The sequence below is a fragment of the Chiloscyllium plagiosum genome, unplaced genomic scaffold (genome assembly GCF_037043375.1).
Source record: "Chiloscyllium plagiosum isolate Xiang-an unplaced genomic scaffold, Cpla_swu_hap1 HiC_scaffold_5, whole genome shotgun sequence".
Classification (NCBI taxonomy): domain Eukaryota; kingdom Metazoa; phylum Chordata; class Chondrichthyes; order Orectolobiformes; family Hemiscylliidae; genus Chiloscyllium; species Chiloscyllium plagiosum.
The window spans coordinates 89623068-89642303 of record NW_028270143.1 but is presented as its reverse complement, the minus strand read 5'-3'; the positions used below and the strand labels follow the sequence as shown (position 1 = coordinate 89642303).

Sequence of the window (19236 nt, the reverse complement as noted above, 5' to 3'; positions counted from 1 at the left end):
GATGGCTCAATCATTTATTTTAGTTATTTCCACCTGCACTGCCAAATTTTTCTCATGATGATGCTGATGGTCTGCCTATAACAAGTATTCAAAAATAAATCGCTTCTCTGCATAATGTGTCCAATAGTATGGAAAGCTCAGAAGCTAAAACTCAATACATTGAGAGAAAATTGACATACAATAGCTGCACAATAAGAATCTTCTCAGAAATGCAACCTGATTGAAGAAGTACAATACCTACAAATTATCATTTGTTAAAGTCTTCCATTAGGGCCAAACAGCAGAAGAAAATGCAACACCTGAAAATTCCTCCCAAAGCTTCTCCACAGATAAAAGAATACAGATGTGTGCTGTACCACTTCCCTCCTCACTTGTCTAAGAATACATTCTTCCTATCGCCCCTGGATTGCTAGAAAGCCGCTCCTCCGCCCTTGAGCCCCGCCCCTCCAACCGCCACCAGGACAGAACCCCACTGGTCCTCCCCTACCACCCCACCAATCTCCATGTACAGCGCATCATCCGCCGTCACTTCCGCCACCTCCAAACAGACCCCAGCACCAAGGATATATTTCCCTCCCCTCCCCTATCAGCTTTCCGTAGAGACCACTCCCTCCACGACTCCCTTGTCAGATCCACACCCCCCACCGACCCAACCTCCACTCCCGGCACCTTCCCTTGCAATCGCAGGAGGTGCAACACTTGCGCCCACACCTCCCCCCTCACTTCTCTCCAAGGCCCCAAAGGAAACTTCCATATCCGCCACAGATTCACCTGCACCTCCACCCACATCATCTACTGCATCCGCTGCAGCCGGTGTGGCCTCCTCTATATTGGGGAGACAGGCCGCCTACTTGCGGAGCGATTCAGAGAGCACCTCTGGGCCACCCGGACGAACCAACCCAACCAACCTGTAGCACAGCATTTCAACTCCCCCTCCCACTCCACCGAGGATATGCAGGTCATTGGACTCATCCACCGCCAAACCACAACAACCCGACGGTCGGAGGAGGAGCGTCTTATCTTCCGACTGGGAACCCTCCAACCGCAGGGGATGAACTTGGACTTCACCAGTTTCTTCATCCCCCCTCCCCCCACCTTGTCTCAGCCGGATCCCTCCAGCCCGGCACCGCCTTCCTGACCTGCAGTCTTCTTCTTGACCTCTACGCTTCCATCCTACTCCGACCTATCACCCTCACCTTGACCTCTTTCCACCTATCACATTTCCAACGCCCCTCCTCCAAGTCCCTCCTCCCTACCTTTTATCTTCTCCTGCTGAACACTCTCTGCTCATTCCTGAAGAAGGGCCTGTGCCCGAAACGTCGAATCTCCTGTTCCCTGGATGCTGCCTGACCTGCTGTGCTGTTCCAGCAATAAAGTTTCAACTTTGATCTCCAGCATCTGCAGACCTCACTTTCTCCTAGAAAGCCCCTTCGCCTCACGACCCCTCAGGAGCCATGAACACATCTTCCATCACTTGGTAATATAGAAACCGTAAACTCTTCTCCCACTTGTCATTAATTTGCCAAGGTTATGGGTGTAACTTTGTTTGTGTGAACAAGGTCCTGACCATCAGCCGAAGGAGAAATAGGAACTGCACGGTATTTCCCTTTTGGTAAAAAAAATTGTTTTTGTGATGTGGGCATTACAAGCTGGCCAGCATTTATTGTCTGTCCCTATTTGGCCTTGAGAAGGTGACAATGGCCTTTGAGACCCAACACTAAGTGTAATTAGGCTCTTACCTGGACATCATTGGGCTTCCCACTCAATTAAATCCCCAGTCAGGTAGATATCTGCCCCTCAAAAGCTGCAAGCCAACCAAGGGCTTATAGCTCCAGTCCTGGCAACAACACTGGGGGCAACGGCCACTGGAAGGAAGGCACTCGGGTCTTGCCCAGGGATTGTCACTGGATGTCTGGAGTGAGTGCAGTGGGGCAAGGTCAGAGTCACAGGGAGGGGCCTCACCAGTGCATATGGGAAGTGGGGGGAGGGAGAAGGGAATCAATGCAAGGACAGTGGCTGGCTGTCAGCTGTCCTCCATCCTTCCTGATGCCAGGTCCCTTGAATTCCTGTGACTGATGGCCTCCCTCCCATGACGCAAGCAACCTGAGTTTGCTGGGCAGTTTTCAGGAGGCACAGGAGATTCCAGTCAAATCCCTGGGGCCCTGGTATGCTGATAGATAATTGGTTCCAAGTAGCTCATTACCAAGGCTTACTACTTCCGGGAGGCGGTGTCCCAATGTCAGGCCCTTCCCCCACATTAAATAAGGTACAGGTCCCCCCCAACTCCTCTCCCTTACAGGAATGGAATTCCTGATTCTGCTGGCACTCACACCAGCAAACCTAACCCAGCATGCTCCATTGAATTTTGCATAATGCCTCTTGCAAAGAATGTAAACTGCTAAGGGTAAAACGCAAGCTCGAAAGATGATGCAATGCTAACCAAATCAGACAGTTCATCCCAGGCTGAAAGTCTTTGGCATGAAAGTCTTCAATTGGATTCCACAGCCTCACAAGAACATACAGCATGCACACAAGAAATGGCCATCTTCAATGGGAAACCCAAAATGCTGAGATGAGTGTAACAGTATGGCTAGTTACCCAAACTTAAGTTTTATTATGAGCAAGGTAGTGTAGTGTTCATGAGTCACCTGAGGCTTTTATTAATGACCTGGAGACATGAATTTAAATCTGTTAATCAAATAATTCTGGAACTGAAAGTTAGTCTCAGTAAAGGTGATGATGTAATCTGCTGGATTGTTGTGACAATCAGGTCACTGCATTCCAGAAATCTATGATCCTTACCCAATCTGACTGACATGTCACTCTAGACCTCCACAATATATGACTCTTAAATACCCTCTGAAATAGATCAGCAAGTCACTGAGTTGTATTAAACCATGACAGCAAAGTATAAAAAGAAAGAAAATCAGGACAGAGGCACTTAGCACCAACCAGAAATCACAAAGGTACATCCTGCCCAGTTCACATTGTAAAGTCTGCCTCCCTAATATCTGAGGACTTGGACTATTATGAATGCAAAACACGATAGGGTGTTTATGCTTTAAACTGTCTCTTTATTGCAAAATTAAACAGAATGTCCTGGATAGTGAAATCATATGCCTGGTTGTTATGGGAAAAGAGACTCAGGAGAAAGCCTGTAGAAACCTGTGCTGAAAATGTGTTGTTGGAAAAGTGCAGCAGGTCAGGCAGCATCCAAGGAGCAGGAGAATCAATGTTTCGGGCATGAGCTCTGCCCGAAACATCGATTCTCCTGCTCCTTGGATGCTGCCTGGCCTGCTGTGCTTTTCCAGCAACACATTTTCAGCTCTGATCTCCAGCATCTGCAGTCCTCACTTTCTCCTGTAGAAACCTGTGTCCTGGACACAGACTCTCAGTCAGAGAGATCCAGAGGGTGAGCCCAAAGCAATTGGTACTTTACAAGCAGAACAAAAAAACAGAATGTTCATGAGGATGGTTTCCCTGTTTGAAGAGATGGAAGTTGCAGGGTTTGAAGGACCAAGGAATGGCCAGAGGGTGGTTTGCTGCTGAAATTCAATTCAGAGGTTCTCAGGAGATTGAATAAAGGAACTTGTACAGGTTTCTAGAAGACATACTCTGGAATAGAAGAGAGGACTGAGTCAATTAAAAAACCTGGGAACAGCTTGGGAGTTAATCTCTCAGTCTACATATCAGCAGAGAGTGTGGTGGAGCGTATTAACCTGGAAAAATGTATTTTTGGTTGAGTTAATTCATTAACTAGGCAATATATTTTCTGTAATTCATCATTCAAGTTTCCTACAAAAAATCTGTTCAGTTGATAAAAACAAAAATGCTGGAGAAATTTAGCAGGGATGACAGTACCTGTTGAGTAATAAATAAAATTAATGTTCTGTTCTAAAGTTCTGAAGAAGAGTCATATTGTACTCAAAATACTACTTCTGTTTCTCTTTCTATGGATGCTGCCAGACTTGTTGAGTTTCTCTAGCATTTTCTGCTTTTATTTCAGATTTCCTGCAGGATTATGCTTTTATTTGGAAGTTTCATTGATGTTAGTTTTATATTGGTTCGTCGAGGTCAGCCTTAAAATGTGAGATCTTGTTGTAGTATTCTTTTTATGTGATTGCTGAAAAAATTCATACCTTAATTTACACGTCTCTTCAGGGATCATACAGAACCAAAATTCATGGTGTTATCCCACAGACAAATGAGGTAACAGCCTGTACAAACCTAATCATAGCATAAAGTCAACATTTTGGACATCTTTATCACCATTGTAAATGATTTCTATTCCATTAGCAGGATAGACCCACCAAGAATAGAAACACAATGACATAAAGTCAGGAGAGAATGGTCCATGGAAACTCCAATTTTGTCTCCGGACTCCATGAAGTGTCATGATATTAGGTCATATATAAGCAAGGAAACCTCTCAGTGTGTTTGCATCCCAGTTTGTAGCTTAGTCAAGTTGATATTCCCAATTTGTCAAATGGCTAGAGCTGTTGTCAGCATACACCCCTCCACTCCTTACTGTAACTGTAGTAGCCACATGGATTGCAATTTGTTAAACAGTATGTTATAGACAGAACCAAGCAATCCCACAGCCAGCAGATCAGATAATTGCTTTGCTAGGCTATCCAATCCAGCTGTGAATAGCAGTGAACAACAAAATAATGAATTGGAGAAGGATCCATGACATTTCCATTCTCAATGTTGGGGAGGCCCAACATGTCAGTGTAAAATGCAAGGCTGAAGTGCTTACAACTACAACCATCTTCGGCCTGAATAAGGAATGGGTGGTCATCTCTGCTTGTTCTGATGTCCCTGACATCATAGGTACCAGTCTTCAACAATTCAATTCACTTTACTTGATATTCAGAAAAGACTAAATGCACTGGCTGCTGCAAAAGCTATTGGCCCCAATAATATCTTTGATGTAATCAAAAAGACTTGTGTTCCAGAACAGCCTGCACCCCTGGAAGCCATTTCAGTACAGTTACAACATTGGCGTCAACCCAACAAAGTGTAAACTTGCACAAGTATGTCATGTCAGGAAAAAGCAGAACAAACCTTAGTAAAGTTGTGGTCAATAAGAACTAGAAGTAAAACACGTTACTGATTGAAAGCATGTCTAGCCCAAAGGAAGGTGATTATAGTTGTTGGAGATTAATCACCTCAGCCTCAAGACAGCTTTTCAGGAGTTTCTCAGGACTGCATGCTGAGAAGCAAAGAATCCCTACAATATGGAAGCAGGCCATTCAGCCCATCGAGTCCACAGCGAGACCATCAACCTCCCATCTGTCACAAGTGACCAGAAACATTACTGAAGCAGCTATAATAATTCTATGGCTACAATTCAGAGATACAGGTTAATAAGATTTGGCCACAGGGGTACATGGGTCTAATAGCAGCTGGTGGAACTCATTGAGTTAATAACATTCAGTTGAGAACTGTAATTTTCAGTTACAATCACCATGGAGCTCACATTAATTGCTGTAAAATCCCATCTGGTTTAACTCGTACTCTTTTAGAGAAGGAAATCTGTTACACTTACTTTCTGTGATCTAGCCTATACCTGATTCTAGTTACATATTAACGTGATTGACTCTTAACTGCCTGGCATCACTTAGTTCAAGTACATACAAGGAAATCCTAAATTCCACAAAGGAGTACAATGATTCCCCAAGGCCTCTCAGTCACCTAAAGTATAAATCAAGATTGTGATGGAATACTGACTCCAGCTCCAACAAGGCTCACAAAGCTCAACACATCAGGCTAATGCTGCATGCTTGAATGGCACTCCATTCACTCCCTCTGCAACCATTACACCAAGTGTATCCTGCTCACTATTAAGATGCGCTGCAGCAACATACCAAAGTTTCTCTGACAGCGCCTTCCAAATGTGACAACTTTATTTCTGAGAAAAACAAGCACAGAAGACACCACGGAAATACCACCACTATCTGCAAGTTAAAGAGGATTATAGCTCTCTCTGAGCTAAAGGAATCAAAGGGTAAGACAAGAAAGCAGGAAGATGGAACTGAGTTATGGAGTCATACAGTCAGACAGCACAAAAACAGTAACCTCAGTCCAAATCGATGATCAGCCATGATCATACTGAATGCTGGAGCAGGCCCAAAGAGCCAAATAGTCTCCTCCTGCTCCTATGTTCTATCTATGTACCCACACATCATCCTGGCTCGGAAATAAATAACTCTTCTTTCATTACTGTTGGACTAAAATCTGCAAACTCCTTCTTAACAGCATTTGAGTGTACCCACACAGGGTCGACTAAGGTAGGTGAAGGCAGTGATTCATAACCACTGCTTCTCAAGGACAGCTAAGGACAGCAATAAATACTGACCTTACAAGTAATGCTTGTGTTGTAACAACAATTTTAAAACATGTCTGAATTCTTAATGTGCCTTGGTTATCAGTGCACATGCCACTTTATTGTTGCCTATAATTCTCACTCAGGTCAGCTATTAAAATAACCTGTTAAAATAACCTGAGGATAGTTCTGAGTTATTTCCTCAGTATCTATTTTAGTGAGAGCAGCTGCTGTTCTGTCTGAGTAAGGGGAAGCAAAGTGACAAAATCTGAAAATGCTGGAGTTATTCAGCTGATCAGATCAGGTCAAAATTCATCTATCTGAATTGTTAACTCTGTCTCTCCACAGATGCTGCCTGACCTATTGAGCATTTTCAGCATTTTCTGGTTTTGTCCCTGATCTCTTACATCCAGTGTATTGTTCCTTTGTAAGCGAAATGGAATATGTGAACAGAGAGGCTGACTCTCTCTCACAAGGATCTTTTGAGGTCCACTTTTACTAGGATAAAGATGAATTTTTATAGGCAGCAATTAATCAATGTGGTAGTCTTAGAGCCATTCTTAAGTGCTGACACCAGGTTTGAGAGCAGTTTCAGAGTCTCATGACGTGGACTCAACAGTCACAACGGTCATAAATAGTTTGCCACAGGATCTTTTCAGGCACCAGAGGAAATGATATTGATATTGATCAAGGTTCCATTTCTAGTTTCACTCAGTAGATGATAGATGCAGAGTTCTGCAAGGGTGGCAGCTTCATTCATTTCTCTCAAAGGCACAGAATAACAGCCAAGATCTATTGCCATTGCAAGCTTTTCAGGAGTGCCAAATGTGACTGGTGTATCTGAATAGAGAAACAGGAATCATTTGTCAATCTAACACAGTACAACAGCTCCTATTTCCTTATCAAGGAGATAGTCAGTAATGCCGGCAAAATCATTTTCAAAAGATATTTGTGGTTAATACATGACCGCTTCACTTTTCACCAAGGTTTTTTATTTGAATCAAGTAATTGAGACCTGAGCATCAAAATTAGCAGGCACATAAATTTCAAAATGGGCATAATTGCAACTGTGAAATTGGAGTCTTGTTTATTATGTTAGTGCCTGAGAATACAAAGGCTGTAATTTCTCCAGCCCAGATAACCACATGGTGCTCCATGGGAAATGGGAGAAGGTAAACCATGCTGACCTTTGAGTCTATTTAATAGGACTTTGGCTGATCTTTCATGTCCTCTTCCCCTTTCCCTTGATTCCCATGATGGAGTGAAAATCTGTCTATTCCAGTTTTAGGTGGATTCATTGGTGGAACATTCATGAAGTTTTGGGAAAGAGAATTTCATAGATTCTCATTTCTCTGACTTAATCATTTCTCATCTCTGTCCCAAGTGATTGGCCGCTATCCCCTGAGACTGTGCCCAATGTTTTAAATTTAATGGGCAGTGAATAAAATCCCAGCATTTTTGCATCAACATCACTGATGTAGATCTGTTTTTGAAGATATATTCTAACCTTCTGCACCATGGGCTGACACAATCGCACACCACTCTGAGTCGGGAACAATGGATCGCCGTTCCTCCACTGTTGCCAGGTCAAATTCCTGCAACTCCCTTTGATACCTATAGCTGTGGGTATCCTCACACCTTAAGGACTGTGGTGGTTCAAGGAGGCAACTCATGATTATGTTCTCCAGGGCAATGAGGGATGAACAATAAATGCTGACCGAGCCAATTCACCCACATCTAATGACAAAAAAACACATTGTTGCTTTCATGTTTTTAACAAAACAATAATGTGTTTATGTGAAGCAGCCACATTTGGCATAACATTTTCTTGGGGAGTCATAGATTTTGCAACACCCTGTAAGATTAATGGTGGAAAATTTGAAGCTTCGCCTGTCTATCATCGGGCTAAATACCCAAACAATATTAACCACAATAAGCAAGTGTCAGATGCTTTTACAAATGGATATCATTTAGAATCTATAGTGAAAAATATTGGGCTTCACTAATAAGGGAAAAAGGGCTTTGAGCTAATTGGAAGCTTTTTTCTTGTGCATGAGATTATTGTTCCTTCTTGAAAAAATATTTAGCCCTAGTGTTGGCTCAATCTCTCCCCTCTACTTGCCCTTATATTTAAGCTGACATTTTAGTTCCATTTTGTTTCATTAGAAAATTTATGTTCGCTACCTCAGTAAGAATTTAGGATCAATAATCAAAAGGTTCAGCATTTTATGTTTTGGAAATGTTCTTTCTAGATCATATTTTGAAATGTCAGCAGAACATCAATGTTTTTTAAAATTTCAACACCAATTGAATGAATATCCTCACAGTGATGGACAAACATTATTACTCCTGTTCCTTTAAGATGACACAGTGGGTTAAGAGAGTGCGAGCTAAACTTTACAGATCAAGAAGTATCAGATTTAGAAAGCATTAAATTAGAGTTTGATCCAAATATGTTAATTGATGAATTAAAAGGATGAGCACGCAGATGATTTTGAACCTTGCGAGAAGTCAAAATTCTAGTTAACATAAAATCAGAACTGCAGGTGGTAAAATAGAAAGAAAGATCTTCAAAACACAAAGAAATACAGTCTTGTAATCATGGCAGCACTAAAAGACATTGTAAGATTTTTGAATGCCTGTAGCTAACTCATTGTTTCTCAGTGCATTCATTGATAAATGAATATAACTTAAGTTGGAAGATTGCAATACAATACTTCCTTTCAACTCAGGTGCATTGGCTAATCTTTCACTAACTCTGTACATGCTCAGTGGATGAAGCAATTGAGGAATTGAGCAAATCAGTGATGTCTGTGCTTCAATATGTTCTATTTGTTCCTGGAGTAAACTAATGACCATAACAACAACTGGTCTGATTTCATACCTCATTCTTTTTCTACCATTTTCCACACAGCTTTCAGATGATGAAGATAACCAGCTAGTTGCCTCAGATTAGGCTCAATAGATTTCTCATCTTCTGACAAATCAGCAATAAGAGACGATAATCTCTGACAAAGGATTTCCAAAACATTGAGAGCTGATAGAATGCCTTTCAAAGAAGTTTGGCCTTCTTTTGTCAAACAGTTTTTTAAAGTTACTAGAAATTGACAAATTGCTCTGGTTGCCCTGACGTAGCGCAAAGTAAGTATTGCATAGAATCAGACCATTCACCCCAAGGTGCTGCTGCTTCTGCTCCATACATCTCCTTCCCATTTCATCGCAGCACAGTAATATATCCTTCAATTCCTTGCTTAATTGATTGTTGATCTAACTTCCCCTTAATTGCACCTACTTTAGTCAACTTTTGTGGTCAATTCTGACCACTCAATGGATAAAGAGGTTTGATCTTAACTTTACTTCTGGATTTAATGACTTAAGGATCGCAATGCAGCATTACCATATTTTATGTTGCATGCCAATTTAAATGATTGCATCATTTACAGATCATGGCGGCTTTCCAGACAAAATAATATAAAGACAATGGTAACAGATAATTGTGCTGGTCAATGTCAGGTGTCAAATACTAGAGGCCTGGATGCAATGATGCAACAAGTTTACTGATATGACATGAATGATCAAAGTTAATGAATATATCTTTGAATGCTATACTCCATTAGCTTTATCACTAGCCTCACATACTGCTCAATGTGCCAAACTCTCAGCACTTGTCACCAATTTCTATCAATCAGAGCCGATATCTGGTATTCAGTTGTTTGTTTCACTCTCACACACTACCACTGCAAACTCCACACCCATGTTTTGCAGCTTGCACACATTAACAGCTGTTCAAACATGACAGTCACATCACCCAAAGACATTATACCATGCTTACTGCTCCTTCTCAGTCCTGTTGAGGAGAGAGCTGTGGGTTTGTTTGGGCCTGAAAGATGACAGTATTCTCATTACAAATCCTCCTTCTCACATGCTTTACCCCTGATTCACAATTCTTTTGATTTAGGCAATGCAAACGTATATCATTTGCTTCCCAACTGCATTCTCCTGCCTGTCTTATTTCAGATAACCAAAAACTAATGTCCATTTGTAGTGGTGGTAGCAGTAGTGGTGGAACAGCAAGCAATGCAAGAATGAGAAAACTGTGATAAAGAAGAAACAACACTTCTTCTCATACTCATAGCTGAAATATTAACACTGAGCTGACTTTTTAGAATAGCATTAGACAGAATCTGCACATAGTGAGACATTGCAGACACAGCAGGGAAAAAGAATAGATGGCAACTCACCAGAGTGTGAGGTAGCATACTGGCACTGTTGTTCAGTTGAGCACTTTGAAGGTTTGACCAGCTGTTGATGATGTACAGTGAAATGCCTGGTGTAGTGAAAGACCTACTAGCTAATTTCAAGAAGCATAGAAAGCTTGGACTCCATCTTTCTCAATATGAATATAGTGACTCATTCCCTAAGAATGGTTGTGAACCTAACCATGGTGCAACTTCTGATGGCAAATGTCTCAGTTTTCATTCTGACATAAGTAGAATCCACTTGATGTGTGGCCACTGCAGTATAGGCTCAAACTAAAGGCATGGAGGCTCAAGGTGCTCTCATCATAATTGCACTGATATTTAAAGAACTAGCAGTTCTTTCAAGTTATCACAGTGGTTCAGTAATCTATGCTCCAGAACACCGCTGACATTACTGACATTGCTGAATCACTAATTGGTGGGAGTGGGACTAGCTTCTTCTCTGAAATTGACAGCTCCTCCCATCAGTGCCACTCTGTGAGTGTTCTGACTATTGCCTGCCAACTGGAATGTTGTCACCCATGCAGTGCTGGTGCAGTCTGAAGGCTGGCCTAAAAAAGCTAGAGCTGCTCAAGGTTGCTTTGCAAAGCCATCTGTGTTCTCCTCCATTGTATGTCCCCAATTTTCCAGCAGCCATGCTACACAAGTGATATTGTATAAGAGCACTGGAACAGGAAAAGTCATATGCAAAACAAACATGCTTTCATGCATGTTTATTTATAAATTTAGCTTAAATGTTTGTTTCATGATGGCTTTAATATTTTCATGTGGCCAAGAGGACAGTTTGATGGTAAGTAACAGAGGGAAAGTAAAGTGTCGGTGAATGGAAATTTGGCTCTGTGATGACTGTTATCACAGTCAGATGATTCATGGACAGCCTAGCTAGAACAGGACTGCACTGCTTGCCTCCTCCATTTGTCATATTCCTTCTCTTCCTCCTTCTCTTTAATCATAATTTCTGTGATGGAGTCCTTAGGAAGTGGAGAGATCTAATACATTGCACTTTATCCCCTGAATCCTCCGAGCTGACCTGGCCTCCTGATGAGTCCCTTCACATAGTCCTCTCCTTCCTCTTCCACCAGCTTCTCAGTTCTGTTCATTCTCCTGTCATGCTGTAGTTGAAGGGAAATCTATACGATGGTGCTGATGTCTGGGAGCAAGTATTTTGTCGATGTTTCTAAAAGACAGGACCAAGTCCTTCAGCAAGTGCCAAAACACTCCCTGCAAGCATCAACAACTTTCAAAAAACTCTAGAAACCACACACACCTCTATAATCCTTCTTTTGAATGTGTATTTAGCTATGAGAGGTTCATGATGAGTGTTACCTGAGGCACTGAGTTGTAAAGTGGCAGCACTGGTACCAATTCAACAATTCACTCTGATTAATGTCTTGACCTGACTAATGCCATGTTTTGCACCTTTCTGGTTCATAAACTCTATCTCCAAAATAGTCTCCAGTCTGACAAGGATCAAACATCTGTGGACACATTTGAGAGGCATAACATAGAAACTGATGTCATGGTGCCACTTTTCATAGCCAATATCTTTACACCTACTCAAAGACATTTCTTCAGAATTTTCAGGATCTTTATCAGAATATATTTGAGTTCTATTATAAGTTCTGAAAGTCTTTTCTGAAAGGACATATGGAATAGAAGGAAATCTGACTGTCTGAATACAGAATTAGCTGCCCATAGAAGACAGAGGGTGGTAGTAGATGGAAAGTATTCAGCCTGGAGCTCGGTGACCAGTGGTGTTCCGCAGAGATCAGTTCTGGGACCTCTGCTCTTTGTGATTTGTATAAATGACTTGGGTGAGGAAGTGGAAGGTTAGATTAGTAAGTTTGCCAATGGCACAAAGGTTGATGGAGTGGTGTATCGTGTGGAGGGTTGTTGTTGGTTGCAACAGGACATTGACAGAATGCAGAACTGGGCTGAAAAGTGGCAGATGAAGTTCAACCTGGAAAAGTGCAAAGTGATTCACTTCGGAAAGTCAAATTTGAATGCAGGTTACAGGTTAAAGGCAAGATTCTTGGCAGTGTGGAGAAACAGTGGGATCTTGGGGTCCATGTACATAGATCCCTCAAGTTAATAGGGTTCTTAAGAGGGCATATCTTCTGTCGGCTTTTATTAGCAGGGGGACTGAGTTAAAGAGCAGCGAAGTTATGCTGCAGGTCTATAAAGCCCTGGTTAGACCACACTTGGAATATTGTGTTCAGTTCTGGTTGTCTCATTATAGGAAGGATGTGGAAGCTTTAGAGGGGATGCAGAGGAGATTTACCAGGATGCTGCCTGGACTGGAGGACATGTCTTATGAAAAAAAGTTAGGACTTTTCTCAGTGGAGCAAAGAAGGATGAGAGGTGTACGAGATGATGAAAGGCATAGATAGAGTGAATCATTAGAGACTTTATCTCAGGGTGGGAATGGCTATCATGAGGACGCATAATTTTAACCTGACTGGAGGAAGGTTTAGGGGAGATATCAGAGGTAGGTTCTTTAGACAGAGTGTGGTGAATACATGGAATGCACTGCCAACAATGATAGTAAAATCAGATAGATGAGGGACTTTTAAGCGACTCTTCGATAGGCACATGTATGAAAGTAAAATATAGTGTATGTAGGTTAGTTTGCTCTTAGAGTAGGATAAAAGGTCGGCACAACATCGAGGACTGAAAGGCCTGTTCTGTGCTGTACAGTTCCATGTTCTATTTTCTTTTCTTCATCTTTTCTAATATCTCTATTTCCTTTCTACATTATGGAGGCCACAACTTTACCACCAGTGTGGACCAACTAATATAATATGTCCCATAATTTCTCAACTTTTCACTTCTTTCCTTCTAGAAATCAATACCTTTACTTACTTTGCTGACGTTATAAACTTAAGTTGCTAATTTTAGTGATTTATGAATCAGTACCCCTACATCCAGCTCCTCAAATTGTGTTCAAGTGCCAACCCAAGATTTGTTGGCAATGAAAGAGCATAGCCATTGGTGCAAGTTACTCAATGTGAATGTTAGCAATGGTCCCTTACTGGATAAATAGAGAAGGTAGGCAGTTGGAAGGGCAACTCTCTTTCAGTTTACCCACCAAATCCAAAAATGAGGCTGATATAAAAATGATTAACCAGCACTTTGTCAATCCTGTGTAACACAAGTAATGTGAAACTATCCAGTCTTACCATTGAGAGATAAGAAAATCTTTTTTCTTTTCAAACTATTTTGACTTGTTTCATTTTGAATGTTATTGATTTTTTAAAAATGTTGTGGATTGTCCCAGCCACTGTGGTGGAATTTTTCACGGTTGGCAAAATGGGACTAGAGTTTTAAGACAAAATCTTCAGGTATGGTTTGGCCTAATAATTCCTCAATAACATGGGAACTCTGAATTACAGGGTATTTTTCAGCCTTGTAGTTGCAGACCATCAAGTCAACCAGGTAAAAGCCTCATTGTGTAGCAGCAGAATTGTAATAATGTTGATTTAACACAGCATGCTCTACTCTGTACACTCTTCACTTGTTTATGTTGCAGTTCATTTGCCAATAACTATGAAACATTTGTAAATTGTTGCAGAATACGAATCAGGTGGTTGGGCTATCAGCCCCAGTTTGGTGTTCACCACTTAAAACAATAATTGTCGAAGTTTTGCTGAAAGTACATTTGCACCTTCAAGAATCAAAAACCAGGGACTTCTATAATCAGAAAAAAATCTTCAGTTATCTTTTGGTCCATTGCCAATGTTTTGTTTTGGCAAATGCTCAGTGATAACGGAATGTTAAACTGCATGATAAATCATCATGGGTGATAGGGCAATATTTATTACAGCTTCACTTTATCCCCCCCATTACTTGCTCATCACTTCTCCAGAGGGACAACATGCTCAGCTGGGAGGTATCCCATAAATGCGACCAATGCTGCTTCTTCATCAGTAAAGAGACAATTCTTCTCCTTTCTTCCACCCTACATCAATTCCAGGCTTATTTACCTTTGCTTTTCCAGTTGAGCTCTTAAATACAGCCTGAGGTTCCAGCAAGAAAAAAGATAATATTCAGTGATTAAGAATACCAAGCTATCCATCAGTATAATGTTAACCCTAGCCACATGTGATAATGATCATTTTCAATTTCAATTCTAAATTCAATTCTTTGTGGCTGTATAACACATCTATCAACAGAGAGAATGTGTAAATCTGCAACAAATAAACAAAAAAAAGGATTGGAATCTGCATCAACTCTAAGTAAAATTAATCAAAAATGTAAGTACCCTGGGAAGTTGAGCTGAACATACTGCGAAGCTGATCATTTAAAAGATGTTTCCAATGATGACTAATGGATTATGTGAGTAGCAAAATAACAGCAATTTAAATTTGGAAATTCAGAAGGAATTGCATGCCTGTCTCTTCAATCTACGATGATGTATCAAATTTTATTAACTTAGAAAGAAAAACAAATCAATTGTACTCCTGTCATATTCTTTAAATTATCATATTCTATTGTGGGTTTGAAGCCTTTGAAACAGAATGAGGAGTTGATGTTCTTTTTTGGTGAATATATCAAGAAGAAAGGTGCCATCTGTTTTTAAAATGCAGTTCACAGCTTCTTAAATGAACCAACTAGTAAAAAATAGTCTTCAAATTGCATAAATATTCATTTTCATTAATGACTCTTCCAAAAATATTGCTTTTGTTAAATAGATATCTTTTCAGAACAAATTGTTGCATCAAGTTATTGTGGAAACTGTGAGATTTAGTTCAGTTCTGAATTATAATCAAAGTGAGTTGATAAACTGAACAGTTACAATGATTAGATGCTAACCTCTGTGGAATAGATGTTGAGTTTCTGGAATGGATTAACAGCGATGAGGATGTCTCCAACATAGGTATATATCTGTTCCTCACTGTACCGCTTTTGCAGCTGCTCAGTGACTGTATTCTGTCAAGACACAATAAATAATAATAGTACAAATATGTAATTGGGTTGCTATGAAATTAAAAACCTGATATTCACTTGAGCAAGATTTTCAAACCAGACCAGAAGAGTCTGGTTCTGGAGAACACTGTAAAGTTTTAGCAGTTTTTACTCCAGTGATGTTCTTTTTGGCAGATTCGCTGTCCAGAGGCCAGCCTGATTAATAGACTTGGCCCCCTGTCCAGTTGGGAGCACTGCAGATGAGGATACAGCCCAGAGGCCAGGAACATTTCCTGCTGTTTTTGACAGAAACTGTGAGACGGGATTGGTTACAGCAGTCTGAGAGTCTGGGATGATCACTGTGGGGGTGATTCTGTTGGACGAGATTGGTGTATGACACAGGCGATGAGATGATCAGCAATTATGAAGGAGGGTGTTAACAATCGTGGGAAAAATTTGGCATGGTCGGTGATGGATTGTTGGGGCAATGGGAATTAGTTGAAGCTTGAGTGTGGAAGCTCACCTACTTTTCTTTCTCCACAAGAAGTGATGGAAAAACACATAATGTTTTGCTGCAGTTGGTCGGAATCCACTTTAGCTGGTTACCCAGGGTCTGGGAACTAGTCAGCATTGAAGCTGCAAGACAGGCAAACCTAGGGTGAACAGTCCCATTAATATATTTCATTATGTGATCCATTTCTGGGGAGCAGGTTAGTTTCATTAAATCTGCAAGTGGTGGGTGCATGTGGATTTGAGATAGAGTCATAGAGATGTACAGCAAGAAAACAGACCCTTCGGTCCAACCCAAGATCTTTTAACATTTTAAATTTTTGTCCCTACAAATCCACTCCTAAGATTCAATCACAAAATTTGTTCATAGATTATACACTTCTTGATTTTGATTTATTTAACATGCTATTTTCCAAAGAATCTTTGATATCATGCCAGTGATTGATTACTTCTGAATGAAGCATGGGACCATTGGAATAAACAGTAGTAAATTAATTATCATTGTCTTACTTCATCTAACACTTCAAGTGTGGCAAGATCATCTGTATTAACCAGATTTGAAATGGGGTTACTCTTCATGCCTTGGCCCTTCTTTGTGTGGATACGTTCATGCCTACAAATAAGATGTTAAAAATTAGATTTGTGACATCAGAAATGAACATCATGAACCAATCCATATCAACCAATAAACCAATTTCTTTAAGAACAACATGCGTACTTTCTGTACAAGCAATCTGTTTTGGGATTCAATAAATGAATAAGATGATACATTACATTTGATTCTAATCTTTCATAGAATGTTAGGATCACTGGCAAGGCCAGAGTTTGTTGTCTACCCTTGACCCTTCAGAAAGAGGTGAAGAAGTATCTCTCGAACTGCTGCTATCCAAATGTTGTATGTATAGCCACAATGCTGTAAAGGGAACTCTGCGTTTTTGATCTAGTAACGGTGAAAGAACAATAATCTAGTTCCAAAACAGAATGATTTTAGCTCGAAGGGATACGTGAAGCGAGTAGTACATGTTTCTGCTGTCCTTTTAGATAGCAGAGGTTATTGAATTGGACGTTGCTCTTGAAGGATGCTGGAGTGCACCCTCTATATGATATATTCTGCTGCCACGCTGTATTGGTGAGAGAGAGAGAGTGAATGTATAAAATGGTAAATGTAATCCAAATTAAGTAGACTGCTTTGCCCCAAGAGTATCCAGCTGTTGTCATCCACGTAGGCACTAATGACAATGACAGGTCTACAAAGATGTTCTACTGAAAGAATTTGAATACTAGCAGGCAAATTAACAAGCAGAACCTCCAAGGTGGTAATCTTGGGATTACTATCTATACCACAGACGACTGGCATAAGGTAAATAAAGTCAAGGAGTTAAATATGTGGCTCAAAGATAGATGTAAGAGGAATGGATTTCAGTTCATGAAGCACTGGCACCAGAATTAGGGTAGAAGGAACATCTTCTACAGGGATGGGCTTCACTTGATCTGTGCTGGGACCAGGATCCTGGCAAATAAAAAAAAAAGCTAGATTGTAAAGAAGTCTTTAAACTACATAAATGGGGAATGGTAGGATTCCGGAGAAAGATAAATTAAAAAGAAGTGGTAGCATTGCAGGGCAGCTATTTAGATAATGATAGCCGGAGTAGGACAGGAAGGGACAGAGTGTACAGACAAAAATAAACAGCAAATAGCATCCAAGAGAGAAGACTGGTAGAAAGGTAAAATTAATGGCTCTTTACTGAAATGTATATAACATTTAAAACAACATAAACAAATTAACAGAGAAGACATGCTCTAATCAGCACAAAAATCATCACAGAAGATCTAGTGAAGAGGGAACAACTGAATTGCTTTCACTCCCCATAACATCCATTTCTTTTCCCTCTCTGTATCTGTCTGTGTGTAAGTGTGTTTATAAATGCTGAGAATTGTCGTTAGTACAGTCAAATGCTGACAGTTCATAATTGTTTACCTATAGCTAGAGGTGAATTACTTGTAATAAATAGTAATTCTTATTAAATATGGAAACCTGGTCCTAGTTTTCTCTTAACCTGGGTCTGTGTGTTTTTAAAATACACCTTTAACTTTTATATCAAGTCTGGGAATAACAAGGTTTGATTTCCAGTGTGTTGTCCCAGTGAGTCATGATGCGTTATCTCATTGAATGATAGAGCAGATCCAATGGTCCAAATATCCTAATACTGCTTTCATTTTATTTTTCTGAGCACCATACATCCAGGGCAAGTGGAGACTATAACATCAGATGCCACATTTGTGCCTATAGACAATTGACAAGTATTGAGAAATCAAGTAGTGGGTTGGTAGCCATAGAATTCCCAGCTTCTAACCTGCACTTTTGGCCATGTGGTATCCACAGCATGCTGAGGACAAAATATGACTTTGAGTCAATAAACTATACACCATAGGTTCATATTGTATCTGAACTGATTGCTGATAAATTGATGAAGATTGATTGCTACGTTCAAGTAACAATTCCATTATTGTTTTACAATGTGACAATCAGGTTCATTAATAGATTGACCTGGACCTTTTCCTATAATTTAATGGGGAGGGCTGACAGTAGTGCAGTGCAAGTTTAAGTCAGTATTCTACTTAGTTTTTATTTTGAGCTTGGGTTATTGTATTGCTCTGGGGTTAGTGGTGAAATATAGTGGCAGTGCCATATCTTAACATTAATATGCAGGCATTCTTAGAAAGAGAATACAATACCAGTTACTTCTAAAAGGTGTTAAGCCATGAAGAAAAAGCTTATTTGTACAAAATAAGGCATGACTTTCTCAAAATATACTGATAATGAAACAAGTACCATTTTATCTCCTCTCTACTGATGCAGATGAACTAATCTATTGTGATTAACAGTTACAATGATAATTATAAAAATATGTTTGAAGATGAGGAGAGGTCTAAAAAAGTGGAAGTTTTCAAGAAGAGAATTCTAGAATGCAGGGCCATGACAGCAGAATCAAAAGAACATAAAGCCATACATCACGGAATGTTGCATCAAACTATTTCATCCAGCTAGCCTGTTCTTTCCTCAAACTCCCTTTTCTCCCAATATTCTTCTCCTTCAAAGACAGTCATAATGTCATAGAGATGTACAGCATGGAAACAGACTCTTCAGTACAACTCAACCATGCCAACCAGATATCCTAAAGTATTATACTCCCATTTTCTCGCATTTGGCCCATATTCCTCTAAACTTTTCCT

The 19236-nt window shown here is 40.3% G+C and overlaps 1 protein-coding gene across 11 annotated transcripts in view; it reads right to left on the bottom strand.

Annotated features, from left to right (window-relative positions):
• The window catches only part of myo3a (myosin IIIA), a 433748-nt gene that overhangs the window by 206220 nt on the left and 208292 nt on the right, over positions 1 to 19236 (bottom strand). For 9 of the 11 annotated variants that reach the window (XM_087987435.1, XM_087987437.1, XM_087987436.1 and 6 more), the window contains 2 exons: positions 16513 to 16615; positions 15400 to 15516 (listed from right to left, as the gene is read on the bottom strand). In XM_087987435.1, the coding sequence (XP_087843561.1) occupies positions 15400 to 15516; positions 16513 to 16615 (220 nt within the window). Of the gene's footprint in view, positions 1 to 3464; positions 3616 to 14481; positions 14604 to 15399; positions 15517 to 16512; positions 16616 to 19236 lie in introns of those variants that run through there. The other 2 variants (XM_087987445.1, XM_087987444.1) reach the window with 2 other exon arrangements.